Genomic DNA, 21,848 nt, shown 5'->3' with positions numbered 1-21,848 from the left:
TTAGCCAAAATAAAAAAAAAGAAGTCTTTCATAATGAAAACAAGTCATTCCAGGTATTTTCTTATCAGTAGGTCTGGCAAAAATATTTAATTTAATTTTTTTTAATTTTTTTGAAAAATTTTAAAAATTAAAAAAATTAATTGAATTGTTAAAAATTTATAAAATTAAATTAAAAAAAAAATCTGAAAATAAAATTTTATAAAAAATATTAAAATTAAATTTGGCTAAAAAATTTCTAAATTTTTTTTTTACTTATTCATATTATTTAAAATATTTTAATAACTTAATTAATTAATTTTAAAATTTTATTTTACAATTAATCAATTCAAATTAACAAAAAAAAAAAATATTTTTTTATTTAGCAAAATTTTATTTCAATTTTTAATTTTATTAAAAAATGTAAATTTTTGCCAGGCATACTTATCAAAAAAAAAGTAAACAAACAAATAAAAATAAAATCGATTATCAAACAAATCGGCGGGCGCCAGGTAGATAAAAATTCAACACTTACGGCATACAATCCGCTTGTACAATTTTCCAAGCAAATTTTCTTCCCATTCACGAATCGCATCATTTTTCGGCAAATTATGCAATCCGACGAACTAAGTCCCGTACATCCACCAACGCAGTCCTTATCGCAGCACGTCGTACTGTTGAAACAATTCCCCGGACACGCAGCTGGACACACTTTTTGACAATGATCCGCAGTCCAACAAAGAAACGAATCGCGTCCCGTGCTGCCCTTCGTTCTCGGACACTCCACCGATGAATTTTCTGGATGTCGCGGACACACTGGACAAGCATTCTTTTGTTTGTTACCCTGAAAAAAAAAAGACAAAATTTTATTACCAAACCCGTTACTTCATAGAAAAGAAATTGTTAATTGAGACATAATTTTGGGCACCATAAAATTTGTTATTTTTTTTTTACGTGACTTTGATGAGATCATCTGTCGGATAATCATCATGGGAAGACACTTCTTGCGCGAGAAATTGATCTTTAAAAAAATGTTTGACATTCCTAACAAACGATTAATTAATCTATTTTATTTTATTACAACTTTTTTTTTTCGGTTAATCAAGTTGAAAGAGTCATATAATGACAAAAACGTGGAATGTTTGTTATTAAAACAAAAATCATAAAATTGATTGGTTTTATGACCGCGTAACGGTAGTCTCTCTGCTATGTACGTTTATTTGTTGAATGAAACGAAATGAAAGGTGGTCACATTTTTGACATTTTTCTACGATGATTGGAGTCAGGTGACTGTCGCATAATAAATTATTGTCGAAATTTCGGTTTTAAATAGATGTGGACTTTTGCAACACGAATTTATTTTAGAAATTTTGTTTGTTTTGTTTTTTTTTTCGTTTATCAAATTTAATTAATTTTTTTTAAGTTGATATCGCTATTTTTCATTTATTTTTTTGCAAAATTTTTGAGAAATACTTAATTTAATTTATTTTTAAAAAATACATTAATTTTAATTAATCATATTTTTAGTGATTTTTTTAACTTTAAAAATATGATTTTAAAAATTTTTCTAAAAATTTTATTTCTTTAAATTATTTGATCGTGTCATTTAAACGCTTAAAACGAGGATGAAATGAGGATTAAAAAAGTAATTTTAACTGATAAATGTAAAAAAATAATTCCAAATATTTGCATATTTTATTTAACAAGTTCGAATTTTTAATTTTCCAGTAATTTAAAATTAAATAAAAATTTTAATTTTATATTAAATTTTTAAAACTTCATTTAACTTTTAATAAAGCTAATAAATATATAACTTTATAATTTTTTTTTAATTTTAATTTTTTATTCTAATTAATTTTAATAGATATTTAATAAAAAAAATTATTTTTAAAGATTTATTATTTTATTTTAACTTCGTAGGTCTTAGATTATTTTTTTTCTTTTGAATAATAAATTTTTAATCGAAAAATATTCTTTAGATTTTACAAACTCATATTTTATCGATTAAGTTCGAATTTTAAACTTTTTATCAATTTAAAATTAAATAAAATTAATTTTAATTTGAATTCAGTTTTTAAAATTTTGTTTTATTTAGGCGAATAAATTTAATATTTTAATTTTTTGTCCCATGAGGATTTTCTCGAGGGGGGGGGGGGGGGAAATAAAAAAATAAATATTTTTGAATTTTTTGTTTGTAATTTTTTAACGTTTTTAGACGTTAAACGTTGATTCTTAACATTTATTTAATTTTAGTTTATATTATTTTAAAATTTGAACTTAAAAGTAAAGAAAAATCAACAAAATCTCCCAAAATAAAAATGTTTGAAAAAAAATAATTTTGGTCACGTGACTTTCAAAAAAATGTTTTTCAACATTTCAATAGAAAATGTCGTAATTAAGCAAATTTCTTTAGTTTTTTGTATAATTTTACCATGAACAGTTATTTTTTCATGATTTTTTAATATAAAAATTCCAAAATATGTCAAAAATATTTGTATTTTATATTTAATTTTTATTTTTCCCCCTGAATTTTTTCGACAAAATCCGAGGGGGGGGGGGAGACAAAAAATGGATATATTAAATTTATTCGCCTTAATAAATTTTTATTAAATCTTATTATTTTTTAAAAAATGTAAAATTTAATTATTTTTGCAATTATTTAATTAAATATTTAATTATTGCAAAACAATTATTTTAATTTTCATTAATTTTTAAACATTTATTTTATTTTAATTTTTTTCCTAAAATTTAAGATTAATATTATTTCGTTTCTTTTTTAGTTTTAATTTAAATTTAAAAACAATTTCATAAAAATTTTCAAATTCCTATTTTATCAAATAAGTTATTAATTTTTTAAATTTAATTTGTTATATTTAGTCAAAGAAAATCATTTTTTCATAAAGAACATTATTTTTACGATTTTTATAAAGCTAAAAAAATAAAATTATAAGAAAGTCACCAAAATTTAAAAATTTCCAGCAAATGTCACAATGTCACAATATTTGTTTAAAATTCAAGGAATAAGCCGATTTCTAAAACACTTCTCTCCATTTTTTATTTTATTTTAGTTTCCCCAACAACATGCAACATGAGCAAACGAGGTTAAACATGGCAACCGTTTAAGAGGATTATGCAAATCGAAACTTTGTCATCGCATCTCAGACACCCAAGAAACAAACAACAATTATCGAGATTACGAAAAAACAAAACTTTCCGCAGTGACTTTGCATGATCATTATCGCGCAGCGCAAAAACAAAAAATAACGCAGACAAGTTATTTACATTTGTTTGTGAAAAGTCACGATAATATGACATGGATTGTTTAAAAATGTTAGAATGTTATTATTTATATTTTTTTCTGCAAAAGTCACATCGTACTGATAAAATTAAAGTAGTGTACTTTAAAACTCTTTTTTTTTTGTATGTGAATGAATTGGTGGCGCCTACTGTATTATTTTATAATAATGTACACATCTTCTAGTTATTTAACTACGAATGTACCTTTGGTCGACGTACAAAGCCACACACGTACGATGTGTACAAACAACAAGTATCCGGCTGCGGTGTAGCAGCTACACACTCACAAAATGTGACACTAAATAGCACTCTCTGAATATTACTATTTCATTCATAAAATCACTCGGTGTGTTTGTACGGCGCGGCACTACACCTCTACAAGTGGCGAGGAATATGATGACGTGATACACACAATCGCCCATACAGCACAAAAACTCAAAAATAAACCTCTCGTCTGATGCTGATAATAAAATGTACGGCGCTCGTACAAATAAATTGTAAATAAAATCTCTGTGGATGCCTGATGTGTGGAAAATAATAACAAACAACGAAAAAAAAAACAAGTTGTACTGTTGTTGAAATCACAATATTTTTTTTTTAATGAATGGTTTGTGGAATTTGTTCAGCAGTTTAAACGTAATTACTATTAAATGTGTTGTTATGCAATGTTTGTGAGTAATTATTTTTGTCATTCAGAATTTATTTTATTATTTCTTTATTTTTTTCACAGAAATCGCAAATGGAGACGCCTAGCACCTCGTAGCCAAATCACATCAAAACAAATAAACAATCTTGAAGGTCATGAGAATTGTGATGCAGGACATCAACCTACAACCACAGCTTAGTATTTATTTATTTTTATTTTTTTTTCTTGAGAATCGATCGTTCTCGTGCTGATGCAGAGCATATGCTAAACTACGAATCAGAAGAAAAAAACTAAAATTTATGTTAATGTAAGTTGTTTATATCAAATAACACCGAAATCGAAATAAAGTAACCGATAAACGACTCATTATGCTAATTTATAATCGAAAGTTTCGAGTTTTTTTTTCTTCTTATTTCAAGACTAAAGCGTTTGTTTATCACGTTAGAGTTGTCAATATTATACATAATCATTCATAAATAATAATAAAATATTGTTTAAAACTTTCCCACATTATTTATCATCGTGTTTTTTTTCCTTTTTTTTTTGCAACGGTCGATGGCTGCTCGTTAAATAAAGTCATAAAAGGTGATGGAAAATTCCGTTGTTTGGTTACTGCAGCAGCAGCAGCATTATTGGTTTCAAAGTTCGTTGTGTCGCTTTTTTTTTTTGTAATGATGATGATGATGATTTACGGGATTATTATGGAAATTTCCACTTTGTGAGTGATATACAATGAAATTGTGTCTAGAATTTTAAATTTTGTCGATTTGGGGTTAATTATTTTTGGAAGAGGAGTCTTATCAGGAAGCGATAACCATTATCGAAATTATTTTTGCGGTGTTTTATTTTGGGTTAAAAACAAAACAAAAAATATTTGGCTTGTGTTAGGCAAATGCAAATGATTACATTATTTGAATTTTTAATTTTTTTATGAAATAAATTTGAGATAAATTTTGATTAAATTAATTTTTAATTAATTAGGAAATTTATATTTTTAGAAAAATATTTTTGGAAAAATATAAATAGTTTAATATCTATTATTTATATTTTAAAAAAATATTTATATTTAATAATTAAATAAATAATATTAAATTTTTTAATAATATTAAAAAAATATTTAAAAACATATTTTTTAAGAATAAAAAAAATTAAAAAACAATTAAACATTATTGGAGACATGTTTAAAATATTTTTTAAAAAAATATTTAACAATTTTTATTGTTTAAAAAATATTTTTGAAAATATTAATTAAATTATAAAATTTAAAAAAAATATTTTTTTAAAAAGTTTTTTAAATAACTTTAAAAAAATTATTGACATTTTTTTTATACAAAATCCATTCAAAAAATGTAAAAATATTTTTTTGTGAATTTTAAACTTATTTTGAGATTAAAATTCATCATAAAAATAAATTCAAGGTTAAATATATTGATAACGAATTTTTGATGAATTTAAATAAAATAAAAATTCTAAAAATAAATTTTCATTTAAAAACATTTGTCAAAATTTTGATAATTACTATTTTTAGCGAATTCTACTTTTTTTTCTTGATTCAAAAATTACTCTTATCAAAAAAAAAATTAAGCCATATTATCAAAAATAAAAATATTTTTACTCATTGCAACTGCCTGATATGAAAAAATGTAGGTTAGTGACGCATTTCTGATTTTCGATAACATCGAATGGAATGTTGTTCATTTTTTTTTGTAGATCAACTTTGAACACAATTCGTAGAATCCTGTGCTTGAAATGCAAAAAAACATGTTCAAGGTGAAAAAACTATTATTGGTAAAAACTCCTGAAATTTCGTAACCTACATAAATATTTCAATTACTAAAACAAACAACACGCAAGTGCCACGTGGTGGTAAACTAAAATTGTTGTTTTTATTATTATTGTGATCATTTTTTTATTTATTTATTATTCGTTCGTTCTTCTTTAATTTGAATATAAATATATTTATATAAAAATATACATAAAGTATATAAAGAACACATTCAAAAAAAAAAAAACATTTTAAAAGCCGGTTTCTCTTTAGTTTAGTCAGTTGTAGAAGAATAACAACAACATATTTACTTATAAGCACACACTCGAAAAAAAAGTAAACCAATGTAAACGTAAATAACATAACTCGTCGTGAGCCGTTGTTATTCTTGTTATTTTATCATCATCGTTGTCGTTGTGTATCGTACGAAAAAAAAGGCATTTAAAAGCTAAACAGCAGCTATGCATGGAATTTCCTATTAAAATCTAGCTTTTGATTCGTACAAAAAATTATCATATTACCAGTTTTCATCGATACACTCTTTCACTCGGTTGTATGAAAAAAAAAATATTTTGCCCGTGATATGATGTGTCGTGAGTGTGTTTGTTTATTGTACATATTATTTGTTTTTTTTCTTGTTGTTTGGTATGTTGATTTATATGAAATTCCTCGATGTGTGGACATTCTTTTTAACTTACAAGTCACACAATGTAAAAAAAAAGTAGAAAAAATCTCGCGTTCTCTTTTTTTTCACTCTCTCGTGCTTGAAAGTCTTCAAAAAATTTATTATTACATATTATCGTTAAACCGCGCGTTTTTATTTATTTTTGCCAACAAACTTGATACATTTAAGTTATTTTTGTACATTTGGGCCAATAAATGTGTAGGTACGGAATAATATATGTAAATACATGAAAAAAATAGAGGAAGTAAGGCACGCACCAAAAATTAAGAGAAAAATTGCAAACACGAGTTCAAAGTTTGTTGAACTAATTTTTTTTATGGCTAGTCCAAAACTGTTATTTTTTATATTTACATATCTATATTTAAATATATATGTTTATTTTTATAAATTTTTTTGTTAAATACTACGCAAATAAACAAAACAAACAAAACAGATAGACGATTAGATTTTTTTATTGAAAATTTTACAGTTACTTTTTTATTTTTTGAAAGATTATTAGAAATGGATTTGTCCATGTTAGATTATATTTGCAATAAGGGTATTGCAAAAATGAGCTTTTTTGATTCTAGTATATTTTTTAAATTTAAGCCATAAGGGTAAAAAATTTATAATAAAAAATTTAAATTTGTTGATAAATGTTCTCAGAAAAACTTTAAAAATGGTTAATTTTCGAATAATTTTGTACAAAAATGGAAAAAGTATATTTTTTCTACTGCCCTAAAATTAAAATAAAAAAATAGTTATTTTCATGTTTTTAATAAAAATGTTTTAAATAATATTAAAAATTTTAAAACTCATAAATTGAAAAAAAAAAATCAAAACTAAGCTGATTTAAAATATTTTTAATGAATAATTTTACAAATTTAAAGTGTTCAAAATTAAAATAATTTTTTAATTTTTCTAAATAATTAAAAAAAACGTGATTTTGGACATCTTGTTTAGTTTTTTTATCAACCAATTTTAGATATCATTTGTAATTATTTATTGAAAGGTTTTTAATTTAAAAAAATATAAATAAAATAAATTTTGGATTTTTCAAAATTATTTTTTTTAATAATTAAATTTTTTAAAATATTTTAAATTAATAAGAAATTCTAAAGTTATTTTTAAAATATCTAAAAGTATAAATATTTTAAAAAAATTAAATTAAACTCAATTTTCATAATAAATTTATAATAAAGGTAAATTTATAATAAAAATAATTTAGAATTCGTATAATAATCATCATAATTTTTGAAAAAAAATAGGAAGAATACGCGAAAAAATATAAATTTTTGGAACACCCTAACAATTCTAAATATAAATAATTTAATTAACTTATTTACCCATAAAAATACATTTTCTCGTGGCAATTGCATGTGCCACCTTACATAACCGCCCCAACAACCATTCATTTACACATCAAAAAGTAAAGGCAATAAAAACAACAACAACAAAAAATATAATTATTGTTTACGTTATTTTTTTTTCTCTCACTCTCTACAAATATGTACGACGACAACGACTTTAATTGAATTGATTGCATTCCATTCCGTTGTTAATAATATAATTTTCTAAGAATTCACGTCAATTTGTACATATCCTGTGTGCGAGTATTTCTTCGCAGTTTCTCACTACGTTGCTAATGAGGGAGCGAGAAAAATCATGTATGAAGGAAAAATATTTTATTTTGAAGCGAAAAATGCAAAAATAAACATTATTTGTAAATGAGTCATGACAATGACGATTACGACGAGCGGCGACGACGACGACGTTGATGATGATGATGTTATATAAATAAGTTGTTTGTTTGATTGTTGCAGAATGTTCGTTTATTTTTATTGCACATCGTCGTCGTTGTCGTGCATTTACAAACAGCGTAATTTTTATGAGCAATAATAATAATAAAAATACAGTGCATGACACACACACCGGAAATTTCTGGGGAATTACTCAAATGCGATATATCGGTATCGTATTTCGAAGAAAACAATATATTTAGAATGTAAACAGGAAATATTGACGTAAGATGCATGAGTAATGTGACTTTTTTCTTTCGAGTTCATCCATGAAAAAATCGTTTGTTTTGCATGGCAATGGCACTGTGTCATGACAGCAAGTCAATAAAAGCCAACAATGTTGTTTATTTTTCAAGTTCAAAGCATTGCAGTGGCAAACCATAAAATTTTGTGCTGAACGACTTACAATGACAAAGTTGTCTTCGTTGCCGAGTAATTTGATAATTTGTTGCGTTTAAATTTCATTTAGAACGACAATGTCGCTCGTTTTATGGATTCGTTTCATGCTTTCTCTATTTTTAAAGTTTTTTTTTGTACAATAAAAAAAATCGTGGCGGCGGCGACAGCAACAACATTGCCGCAACAACATGCATGTAGGTTACTATTGATTTTTGCGACACATATTTTTAGACGGAGAAATAGTGGTGCCCAATTTTTCATCAAGTTCAGACAATAAACATGAAAAAAACTTACATCGAAGACATTCGAGTCCACGAACGATTCGTTGGTAATCAAGCCCCAGTTTATCGTATCGACATAACACAAATTCGGGTTATTTGAGATCCGGACGGAACCTTGAATGATGCGGGATAAACTGTACAATCCAATTTCCTAAAAATAAAAAAAATAAAATTTAATTTTTTTGAAGAAAAAAAAATTAATAAAAAATATTTTACCTCCATTTTCATGTTTTCATACAGAACTAACGCGTGATTGTTGAATAGATTATTGCCCCGAATCACTTTCAGATTAGGAAAGAGCTTCCTCAGTGTCAGTAATCCATTGACGCGATAAATGATAATGTAGTCCGTTACTTCCACCAGATTGGGAAATGAATAATTTTCGTATTTGGATGCGTCGTGCTTGTCGTCAATCATTAAAATTTGTAAAAATCCCTCGATCACAGTGCAATTTTCCAGACGTGCTAGGCCGTCAGGTGAATTCCGAATATCTGTGCTGGGACATACTGCAAATAAATAAGGTTTTTTAGATTAATCACGTATAAGATAAGAATTTTTATTAAAAATGTCATTGAATGAGTTTAAAAGTTTTGCGAATAATTTTTTGAAGTGAATAAAAAAAATAACTTAAAATAAATTATTTTTAAAAATTAAATTATTATTTAATTAAAAATTTATTTTTTATCACAAAAAAAATTATCCAAAATTAATTATAAAAAAAAATGTGACAAATAAAATTCAAATATTTTATTTTTTGTTATTTTTTTTTTTGACACAAAAAAATTATCCTAATTATTAAAAAATATTTTTTGATAATAAATAATATAAAAAATATATATTTTTTTTTTGACAAAATAATAAATTAAAAAAATCAAGTATCAAGTCTTTTTTTCTTAATAATGAGTTGAATTTTTTTTTTATGGAATTTTAATTTAAAAAACCGAAAAAACAGACAACTTTTACAATAAAAATAAAGGTTCAAAATTTAATTGAAGAAAAATTAGGTTTTGGAGCGTTTTCAAAGGTTTTGTGTTCAATCTTCACTGAAATATTATTTCAAAATTTTCAGGATTAATTTTATTTATTTTAAATAAAATTATTTTGATTTCAATAATACTTTATAAATTTTTGATAAATTAATATTTTTTAATTTTTTTTATGTATTTAAATTTTTTTTTATAAAAAAAATTTAAAAAAATAAAATAAAATAATAAACAAAACAATTTTTGAAAACAAAAACAAAATAGAAAAAACCTCACAAAAATAATTTAATAAATTCGGATCCCAAAATAGTAAAAGCAGTAAAATTTATATTTTTTTCTTTACTACTTTAAATGGTAAACAAAAAAAAGTGACCTAACTCAATTTTATTTTATTTTCATTGCCATTTTTAATCTTTTAAATTTTTATCTTGTCAATAAAACACACCTTTTTAAACATTTTTTGCAAAAAATTTCCATTATTTACTCGGAGAAACACATAATTAAAATGGTCATGATGATAACATAATTAAAATCTGTGCGAAATGGCAATTACTGATGTAGCGTTTCTTTTAATCTCAATTTCAAATTCATTCATTAAGAAAATAAAAAAAAATGCTTTGTGTTTAAATTACTTGAGCCATTTAACATCTTGGCTACAATTTAATTCAATTAAAATTTCTTTTTAAAATTAGCAAAAAAGTGCGAGAGAGACGGTAGGAGGCAAACAACAATGTTCTACAATGTAGGTGGATTTCGTGTTTGTTGTCTCCTTAAATGGTCCCGTTTAAATTAAGGCGTCCACTGAATGGAGTAACTACAACAGAGACAAATTAGCATCATAAAATATATTTCGTTTTATTTTTCTTTAAATTAACTGCCGATTACAATCTCTCATTCTCCTCTCCACAGCGCGGCGGCGAGTTAAAGCAAGAGGTGCGCGGTGAAATCAACGTATATCATAAAAACGAGTGTTTAGTAACATGTTTTTTTTATGAATGAATCATTTTGAATTCCAGAGAAACAAAATATGAATAAACAAAACAAACACACTAAAAATGTATATATATTGATCAAATTGATCATTAAGTAAATATGAATACAGTTCCGTGAGAAAGAAATGTTCGATTTGTCATTTTGAAGATTTAAAAAATGAGATTTAGGTCACTCTTGGTATTTTTTTTTCGGTGCAGTGGCTACTTTTTTCGCGAATCACGATAAAGATTTTATCTGACATGATTTTGTGTGGCCAATTCTGCATGCCACTGCGTCACTATCTAATCATCATATAATGAGTATTTTACTAATTTTTATGTCCGAGAGGCGTTCATGAATGGTGTGATTAACGAGAACATAAAGATTTCACGGTACGACAATGTTATTATTATATTATTAAAATGAAACAACAAAAAAATTATAACAAATGATAAATATATTTATGAATTCACTCAACCGCAAGTCAAACGCAGTTTTGTATTCACATATTAAATATGTACCGTGGGTTTATTTTATTTTTCATTTAATTTTTTTTTATCTTAAATTTTTTTCTTTCATTGTCATACCTTTAAAAATTTAACTTTCCGATGCTTTTATTAATTTTTAATCAAAAATTATTTTTTTTTAATTTGAAAAAAGTTAATAAAATAAAGTTTAAATTTATATATAATTTAATAAAATAAATAAAAAAATTATTTTTTTGATAAATTGTTTTTTTCTATTTTGTAAAATTTTTGTATTTTTTTTTTTGTTAATTTTCCACTTTTTTGCATTTTTTTTAACTATTTGCTTCCCGATGCATTTTATTGATTTTTTAACATTCAAAAATATTTAAAGTTTGAAAAAATTAGTTAACTTAATAAATTAAAATTTAATTAAAATTTTATAAAATTGTAAAGTTTTAATTTTTTCAAACATCCGTAAAAAATTTTGAAAATTTAAAAAAAAAAATACAAAACCGAGAAAAAAAAAGAAAATAAGAAAACCGTAAAAAATGTTTATTGTTTAAATTATTTTTTTTAAACATTTTATTTTTTTTTTAAACTTATTTTTTAATTTATAAAAATTATTTATTTTTTAAAAAATCAATTTGAAGCAATAGGAAACAAATAAAACTTGTTATCAATTTGTAAGAGAAGTAAAAAATTTATGATAAATCATAAAAATTTTTATTTATATAAATTTATATAAAATCAAATAATATCAAAAAGAGAATAAATAAAAGCAGAAAAACTGAAAAAAATAGGTAATAAAAAAATCTAAATGGGAAAAAATTGAAAAAAAGTAAAAAAAAAAAACAAATGAACACTCGGTATATAAAAAAAACTACCGTGTACTTGTTTATGTTCAAGATCATGAGACACTCTCTACTTTATAATTATTTTTTAGCATGTTGTGACAAAATACCCCAACAACCATCATACATTTGTTACTATTTATTTGTTGTATTCATTCATTGTTAAATTATATTCTAACTTTATAAATAATCATTTAGAATCAGATAGTCATAATATTTTTTTTTCTTAATATTTTTTTTCTTTCGTTTTTTTTCTAACCAATAACAATAATTATTATTATTGTTTGTGTCGCTTGGTCTCGTTTCAACGTTTTTTTTTTGTTTTTACTTTTCGTGTGATTCACAAATCCATAAAGAAGAGAGAAGTGAATAAATAATAACTTGTTTGTGTGGTACGTTCATAAAGGAAATGCTCAGCATTTTTTGTACTAATTAACACAACATTTACTAAATTTTATTAGGTGCGTGGTTCTTCATAATCTTCTTCAACGATCTCTTGACGATTTTTTAATCTGATAAATTTCGTTGTACAAGAACGAAAATAAAAATGAAAAAAAAACAACAAGGGAGAGAAACGAAAAAAAAAAATAATAAAACTGACATCTCTGCTACAATGTTGCAGTTATTACAAAATGAAAAATAAAATTAAAATGCATATTTATAAAAGTTCATTGAAATCCAATCTTCGTTTCAAATAAATAATAATAATAATAAAAATATTGCCAAGTAAGAGACAAGTGGAGAAAGAACTCACATTCCACAAATGTTATTGCAAAACTTGTTTATTGGATATTTTTTCGCTTAATAAGGTACACCTTATTTCCACAGAAAAAGAATACTTTTTTTTTATTTTTTATTATATTCAATATATATAAATATATGAAATAAGCTGAGTAAGCGATTACAGATTTATTATTTGTTATTGACGTAAATTGAATTGATTCAAGTATTTAAAATGTAATTTAAGTGGAAAAATAAAATAAATAAAAAAAAAAACAAAAACAAAGGAGTAATGTATCGCTTGGAATTTATTATTGGTGTAATATTAATTTATTTTCTGCGAAATTTAAATACGTTCTCATAGACCTTTTTTTTATTGATGATGCTCCAAAAAAGGTAAAAGTGTGAAATGAGGGCATTTTTTTAATAATTTATTCGTTCAAGTTTCAATGACATTTTTAATTTATTTATACTTTTATTTAGGCAAGTGCAAAAAAAAAGTTTCACATGTCCTCCCTTACATTTTTTTTGTTGAAAATGGAAGGAGGGAATAATGAATTATGATAATGGCTATTTTCTTGTACAATGATCAAAATTGACTTTAAAACCCAGTTATGAACATATATAATTGAATTTTAGGGTTGCTTTCTAAAGTTAGCTTTAAAAAACATAAAAAATTGTTTGATATCTAAAATATTTATATATAAATAATTTTTTTAAATAAATAATTAAAACGAAATTTATTTTTTTTAATTTAAATTTAATTTAGGTATATACAAAAATTTTAATTTTTTAAATTTTGTAACAATTTTAATATTTTTAAATTTATTTTTATAAATTATTTGAAACAAAAACTAAAAAAAAATAATTATTTTAAAAATTTTATATGAATTATAAAAATTTAAAATTTTTAAAAAAATTACTTTTGACATTAAAAAATATATTTAAATATAAAAATAAATTAGCTTTTTAATTAAAATTTAAATTAATTTTTTTAAATTAAAAAAAAAAAAATTAATTAAATTTAATTAATTTAATTTAATTTTAATTAATTTAATTTAATTTAATTTAATTTAATTAATTTAATTTAATCAATTTAATTTAATTAATTAAAAATAATTTTTTAATATTTTTTTTTAATTAAAAAAAACTCTTTAAAACATCGAAAAAGAAGGAAATTTTTTTAAACGTTTTTTTTATTCAAAATAATAATTAAAGCCATTATCATTAATTTTTAATATTATTAGCTCCAAAACAATGTGAAACTTTTTTAAAAGTTAAACTTGCCTAAAATAATAATAAAAATTTAAAATATTTTTCACTTACATCCAGGTTCCTTTGTATCACTTAACGGCACAAGTTGTGCATTCACTAAACTAAACATCGAAAAACTATTCAATAATAATAGCACTAATAGTAGCTTTTTAGTTGAACATATCAACGAACTATATATTTTACTATAATATTTTCTCGTATTATTTATACTTAATAAACTACTATTTTCATAATTTTTTTCACTTAATGTTAGTAACTTTTTCATACTTTTCTGCTTATTTAAATTTTTACGCTTATCATAATTAATATTTTCTTTTTCACCGAAAATCCTTTTATTTTGATCATTTTCTGCGTGATAAGATGTTGTTGTGTTGTCGCTGTGGTGTTGGTGGTAGTTTGGTGGTTGATTACGATTTTTACAACTTTTTATGTTGTTTTTGTCGTTATCGTTGACGTCAAACGACGACGTGTCTTGCCGACACTCCGTACAGACGTTTAATGATTTGTTGTTGTTGTTGCTGAAATTCTCGTGGACATTTGATTCAATTAATTGTATTTTACGACGACACAAAAAGCATTGAACATTTTCCATCATCGCATGATGATCATTATTATTATTATTTGTAATATTTTCATGTGTCATTGTACTTTTTTCTCGACGTCTCTTTTTATAATGATGAATTGTATTTAATGTGAAACATTTGTTATCATTGTTATTTTTGTAAATTTCATGTCTTCTGCTGGTATTGATAGAATCAAGCATTTTTTTAAATTTTATTTTTAACACACTTTCACTATTTTTTATTTAATTTTTTTTTTGTAGGACCAAAATTATTTTTTTTTCATTAATCTTCATATACAAAATTATTTTTTATTATTATTATTTATTTACCACATTATTAAATTAGCACACTCCATGGTGACTGGTCAATTATTTACTATTATTTCTATTTCGCGGTAAAGTATCGGACAATATGTTCACTTTATTTATTATTATGTATTTTTTTATGTGGAATTCACTTGTGTTTTGTGTACAAACATGTTGTATATAATAAATTCTTCTTCTTCTTCATATTTCCTTCAATATCACTTTAATAACATAAACAAGACACACATACCGTTGCTGTATGGTGTGTCGTTACGCGCGCGTATGTTGTGCCTTTTTGCGTTTTATTTTTGTTTGTATATTTTTCTCACAAGATATTTTTGTTGTTTTCCACTCTGCCAAAGCTGCAAATAAAAAAATAAAAGAAAAAAATTAATAATTAATATTTTTACGAGTGTTTTGTGTGTTATCACCGTCAAATTAGTGTTTAAACTATTTATTTACAATTAAACTAGAGCTAGTCGTGTTTTGCATATTTTTTCCTCGATATCCACAAACGTACTAAAAAAGGCCTATTCCGTCTGACTGACATACTACTACACATCTAGATTGTTTTGATACAATTTTCTGTGTGTTTGTGCCTGCAAATGTGTGGGTAAAAGGGTAGGTAGATAGATTATCATTTATATAGGTATATTACTACGTCTCTCTTTTATTATGTATATAACGGGTGTGCGCATGTCTACAAAAACTACCAATACACCGACACCGAAAATGCTCCATGTGAAATTCACACTGTGTTGTTATTGCAGCAACAAACGTAAAATCAGTCGAAGTTGATTCAAAACAAAATAACAATAATAATAGCAAGACGCGTGGTTGTGTGTGCGACGACGACGTTGGAAAAGGACACATATAGCAGCAAACCTCATTCATATCAATTTGTACGTCGTTTGATTGTAACGTATTCTCTCGTCGTCTCTACTCTTCCTCGTCTTCGGCATATGTGCATGTGGTGTGTATGTATGTTGTTAATAATAATAATAAAATCAATACTATCGTACGTTACGTTTCACACACATTTCCTCTCGCGCTCTGTGTGTGTTTGCTTTTGTTTTTGTTGTTTTTATGATATGTGTCTGCATGCGATATGCGGTGCGGAATGAAATGAAGAAAGTGCCAGAATAAGCGGGAAGATATTGAGGAAGCACAATTGTTTTGCTCATATTTTGCAACAATGCTTGTCTGCATTATTAATCAAGTCTGCTCTATTTTTTGAGGTTCGAGATTTAATTAAATTTATTTTTTATCGATTTTTCTTTTAATAAATTAAATATTGTGCATTATAATATTTAAATAAATAAAAAAAGAGGAGTAACGTTTTCATTTTATGTTTTTTTCAGTCAATTGTTTTTTAAAAAATATTTCCAATTTCAACAAAATAATTTTTTCATAAAACTAAAAATGGTATAAAATTAAAATAATGTCCATTTTGCATTTTTTTAGGTTAAAAATCATATTAAATTTTATTATTTAATTATTTTTTTAATCAGATTTAATTTTAATTTAATATATATAAATAAATGTTACTTAATTAATTTTGAAAAAAAAAACAAAAAATTATTTTATTCGATTTTTCAGGCTAAAAATTGATTTAAAAAATAATATTTAACTTAATTTAATAAATTATAATAATTTTAAAATTTATAATTATTTGATAATTGATAAAATAAAAATGATTTTAAAAGAAAAGTAAATAAATTATTATTTTAAACTTTTTTTTATATTTTTTTTTTTAATTTTTTAATTAATATTTTTTTTATTTAAATATAAAAAATTCAAAATTATATTGTTTGAATTGTTTTTTCAAAAAAAATTTAAAAAAAAATTAAAATTGTAAAAATAGACTAAAAATTATATATAATTTTGTTATTTAATTAATAGGCATTTTTTATTTAATTTTTATTTAATAAATTAATTAATTTAAAAAAAAAATTGTTTTTTTTATTTTTTTTCAATTAAAAAAAATTAAACAGATTGTTTAAAAAAAATTCCTTCAAATCTACGAAATTAAGTTTAATTTATTTTTAATAATTATTTTTATCTAAATACTAAAAAAAAAATTAAAGAAAAATCGATAAAATTAACATTTTTGGGCGTAAAATAAAATGTGAAACATTTTCAAAAATTGTATTTGCCCCGAAATATAAACGCAACGTGCGAGACAAGCTGCATGTACTTTTTTTTTGAGGATGTGCATTATTGCACGTCGTATCCTGACCTACTTTCGTTCTGTTGTCAACATGTGCTTTTTTCTGGTCAACGTTTCGTATTTTTTTCTTTTTTTTTTTTGCTACCTGCGTAATCGGCAGTTTTATTAACTCCAATCGATATGTGTCATAAAAAAAATATATATCAGAAGGAATCGCATTCCCCCGAAGAAGTAGAAGACGACGAAGAATAACGTGCTTTTTTCCATTGTACAACTCACATAACTTCTCGATTGAAAAATGACTGAATTGTATACATTTAGAGGACAATGACACTGCTTTTCGTCGTCGTCGACGTTGTTGTCGTCGTTCTCGTGGAGTTGTTGTTACACTTCTGAATGTTACAATGTTGTAGAAGTTCTTTATTTTTTTTTTATAATATTCCTTTTGCTGCTTTTTTTTGCTCTATTCCGTTTATGTGTACGGCAATAATAACAACAACAACGACGATAATATTATTATTATTATTACAAGCCGGGGCAATATAACTCGTAAAATTAATGGAGTATTGCAGGAAAAGAGACATGAGTATATCGTTATTATTACTTAAACACATCATACACAACACACTTTTTTTTTCTTCTTTCGTCTTCCACAAAATGATACACATATAACATTTCAGTTTTTTGCCCTAAGGTAATAATTTTGCAGTGTTTGTGTACTTTATTGTGTTTCTTTTTATAGCATACGTTTATTTTTGTTGTTGTTGCTTGCCTTTCGATTCAACTAAACCGACTGAATGATGAGCCTCTTGCTCCTCCGTTCTCGTGTAATGATAATTTTTATTGTTGTTTGTAAATAAATGCTGGATAAATTCTACACGTGTCTTTACATGATGCAAAAAAATATTTTTATCAGTACACGCAGAGAAATTTTTTAAAAACTGATATATTTTTGAATTTAATAATTTTTGAACAATTAATTTTTTTATTATTTTTTAAATGAATTGAAATTATTTTTTAATTTTTTCTTATTTAATTTAACAAAATTTGAATGACTAAAAATGTTTTTAAAGACAAAAATTAAAGATTTTCTTTATTTTTAAAGTATGTAAAATACCTTTATTATTTATTTAAAATTAAATTTTGACTTTTTGTAAATATTAAATATTTTTTATAAATAAAAATTATTTGCTGTCCAATTTTATCAAAACAAAATTAAAACAATTTTTTTAGAGAAGGAAACTAAACAAAAAAATATTTTCTGTCAATTTTTCTGCTACATAATAAAAAATATTTTAATATTTATTAATAAAACATAAAAATTAAATAAAGGATGAAATTTGTAATTTTTTTAAATTATTTTTTCATGTTTAAAAAAAAAAGAAATAAGAATTTTGGTTTTCAATTTTTTTTTAATACGTAAAAATAAAAGTTTGTAAATTTTTTACCTTATTTTAAATTTCGTTATTTTTTCAGAAATTTTTCAAAAAATATTAAAAATAATTTTTGTTAAATTTTAAAACTATTTCTTTATTTTTATTGAATTGTTTATTATCGTCGCTTTGATCAATAATTTTGGCTAATAATTTTTTAAAAATATATTGAATTAATTGTATTTCATTTAATTATGCTAGAATTAAATTTTGAGTAATTTAATTTTAAATTACAAAAAATATTACTACAAAGCTTTTTCTGCGTGTTCCTCACATCATACAAAATATGGCGCAGTGGCGCTAAATTATCGGAATATTGAGTTGGTCAATAAACAGAATGGAATGCGGTGCAATAACAAGCGCTTAGCTAACAACATTGTTGGGTAAAACCTGTCATGCCATCGCGCACAACCTTCGCAAATACTGCGAAATTTTCAATTTTAGAACGAATTACTTCTAATTCTAAGAAACATCGCAATTTACTGATAAGATAAACGATATATGTATTTTTCTGTCTTTGCAAAACCACAATGCGACATTTTTCCAAAGCCGGCCGGCGCTTGAGAAACATTTTTTAAAAGGAGAGAGACCACACGGCAAGTCGAGAAAATGAAAAGAAAAACACGAACAGTGTGCAGACATTTTTATGGCCTCTAATGACATATGGGATTAGCGTATTTATTGCCATGGCCTGTTCAAATACGTTTTTTTTTATTTGAAATGTTATATCAGAAACATATGTAACGACCCGTAGATCGTCTCGAAACGCCGTCGTCGTCGTCGTCAACAACAATAATAATAATAATAATACAAAACGTAAAGTATAAAATAATAATATGATTTGTGGTTAATAAGGGGTGATGAAGGCGATAGATTAAATGTTTAAAGCGTGACTTTTCTATTATTTTTGTTGTTAACTGTATCACTTTTTAAATATAATTTAATGACACACTATTATAAATAGTTGCTTGATTCACGGGAAAAATTCTCGCCCTCTCTTAGTCATTTATTTTATTATTTATGACATGGAATTTAATCTCTTTTTTAATAAAATTCACGGAAAAATCACTTTTACTCCAAAATTATTAATTAATTTTAATTATTAACAAAAATTATTGATTTTATTATTATTTTTTTTTATTAAAAAAAATAAAATTCTCACCTCAAAATTTAATTCAATAATATTTTGTAAGTGTTATGTTAACCCATTTTCTCATGTAGTATACTAATCAGCATTTCAACCAAGTTGTCTAACACAAATATGTTTGTTGACAAAATAAATCTCATCAAAAATTATCTTTTATGTACTTTTCTTCTATATATATTTTTTGAGTCACTTTTCACTATGATTTGTTGTTTTTTATTTTATTTTATTTTATATAACATAAACGAATACGAGATATTATTTTTTTTTTCGGAGCTTCGTTGATGTGTTAATGAATTTACTGGTTTATCTGTCAAGGTTATAATAACAAATCATATATATTTTTATTACAAATTTTCTTCCTTTTTATGTATATTTTTTATTATTATATATTTTTATTTTAAAAATTATTTTTTTTTTATTAAAAACTATATTTTTTTTAAATAATTTTTTTTTCGTTTTCGAAAAGCGCCACTTTAATTTTTACTAATTATTTATTTTTTTTTAATAAAAAGTCGCGACGACACGAAAAAACACGCGTTATCAGTTTGTGAGCGAATCAGTAACTGACTCTGTGTTGTATTTTATTCTAAACTCACAAAAATACTGAATAATAATAATAAAATACGAAGACGATTGGAATGTAATGGTATGTGTGTGTGTGTACGTTTGTAATGTATATGTTGCATCAAGATACGCGTCGTCGTCGTCGTTGTCGTGTGTTTTTCATTCATGCCTACGACACATCAACAAAATAACAATCATCAACACTACATTTTGTTGCCTTTTCGTACTTGCGAGAAGAATTTCTCGGTGTTGGTTGTTAAATGTGCGCGCCCTTGTGCAAGATGTGCATGTATGCCGAGCAGCACCGACGAAATAAATACAAAGGTTTATTCACAAAAATTTTACAACTCTCTCGCACACACTCGCAGACCGCACGTAAAAATCAAGTTAATTCACATAGTAAACATCGCGCAGAACGAAAATTTCGAAAAAAAAAAAAAATAACAAAACTCACACAACTTTAAATGTTATCATCATCATGCATATTATTGTAAAATAAATATTTTAAAGCCCTCACAAGACGCTGTTGTTTTATATAAACGTCTTTGGCTTCGTCTGTGTTGGTGCGTTGTTTTGATCTAATTTTCTTAGAATTTGTAACTGTGTGTGATTTTTTTTTATTTTTTTGTTGTTATTCGACAAGAATTTTATGTTATTTGTCGATTTTAATTCCGACAACGTTTTAACGATATTTTAACACTTAAAAAATTTATGTTACTTTAAACAAGCAATGAAAAAATCCATTAGGGAAAAGTAATTATCATTTCACTCTCATTCCGTACTCTCTCTCTTGTTCATTCCATCACTTTGACATTTGTTTAGAAAAATTGTCTTCTTTCTCGAGTACTCGTGTGTGGTGGCGATGTTTATGCTAATTAACACGCGAAAAATATCATTTTGACACATTTATTTGTTCCTATTATTTTTTTTTTTTCGTATATTTCAGAACAACAACAAGCCACGCGCTCTCACTTTTTTTCGCGATTTTTTAAATAAATCACAGGGGTTTGTAATCAAATGTTGGTAATCACATCACGACAGTCGTAAAATTTGTTATGAATGACCGTGAATGGACCAATTGTTTTTTTTTTGCTTTGCGCTTTGGAGCGTGTTGCTGACGTTTTTCGAGTCATGTGACGATTTCGCAGCTAGAACGATGACGGTGGCAAAGATTCGGAAGCTAATCAACTGTGGCGAAGTGGATTTGTGCGGCTCTTAAAATGGCGCAATTTTTATGAACAAACAAATAAATGGTGATAAATTCATTTTTTTATTGCAGCAGTTAGTTTTTAAAGGTGTTTTGCGAAATATTTTGGCTTTTTGGACAAAATGGCTTTTTCATGCGAAATTTAATTTAATTAAATTTAAAAAAAAATATTGAAAATTTTATCAATTTTTTTAACACAATTTTTATTTTAATTAATTTTTTTTTTTTAAATTAAAAATTTGGAAAATTTTTCAATTTAAAAATTTAAAGGCCTTATTTTGAAAAATAATTCTTAAAATATTTTATAAAAAAAAATTAAAACTCAAGAAAAAATTAATTAAAAATATTTAAGAATATGTATTTA

The 21,848-nt window shown here is 24.3% G+C and overlaps 1 protein-coding gene across 3 annotated transcripts in view; it reads right to left on the bottom strand.

Annotated features, from left to right (window-relative positions):
- LOC134835877 (insulin-like receptor) overlaps window positions 1-21,848 on the bottom strand; it is a 51,133-nt gene that overhangs the window by 8,261 nt on the left and 21,024 nt on the right. For 2 of the 3 annotated variants that reach the window (XM_063850871.1, XM_063850889.1), the window contains exons 2-5: window positions 14,147-15,325; window positions 9,044-9,333; window positions 8,841-8,978; window positions 512-820 (exon numbers count right to left, since the gene is read on the bottom strand). In XM_063850871.1, the coding sequence (XP_063706941.1) occupies window positions 512-820; window positions 8,841-8,978; window positions 9,044-9,333; window positions 14,147-14,858 (1,449 nt within the window). In that variant the 5' untranslated portion in view covers window positions 14,859-15,325. Of the gene's footprint in view, window positions 1-511; window positions 821-8,840; window positions 8,979-9,043; window positions 9,334-14,146; window positions 15,326-19,728; window positions 19,942-21,848 lie in introns of those variants that run through there. The other variant, XM_063850881.1, reaches the window with a different exon arrangement.

Source organism: Culicoides brevitarsis, chromosome 1 (genome assembly GCF_036172545.1).
Source record: "Culicoides brevitarsis isolate CSIRO-B50_1 chromosome 1, AGI_CSIRO_Cbre_v1, whole genome shotgun sequence".
Taxonomy (NCBI): Eukaryota; Metazoa; Arthropoda; class Insecta; order Diptera; family Ceratopogonidae; genus Culicoides; species Culicoides brevitarsis.
The sequence above is the reverse complement of the archived record's forward strand: the minus strand, read 5'-3'. Positions and strand labels throughout refer to the sequence as shown.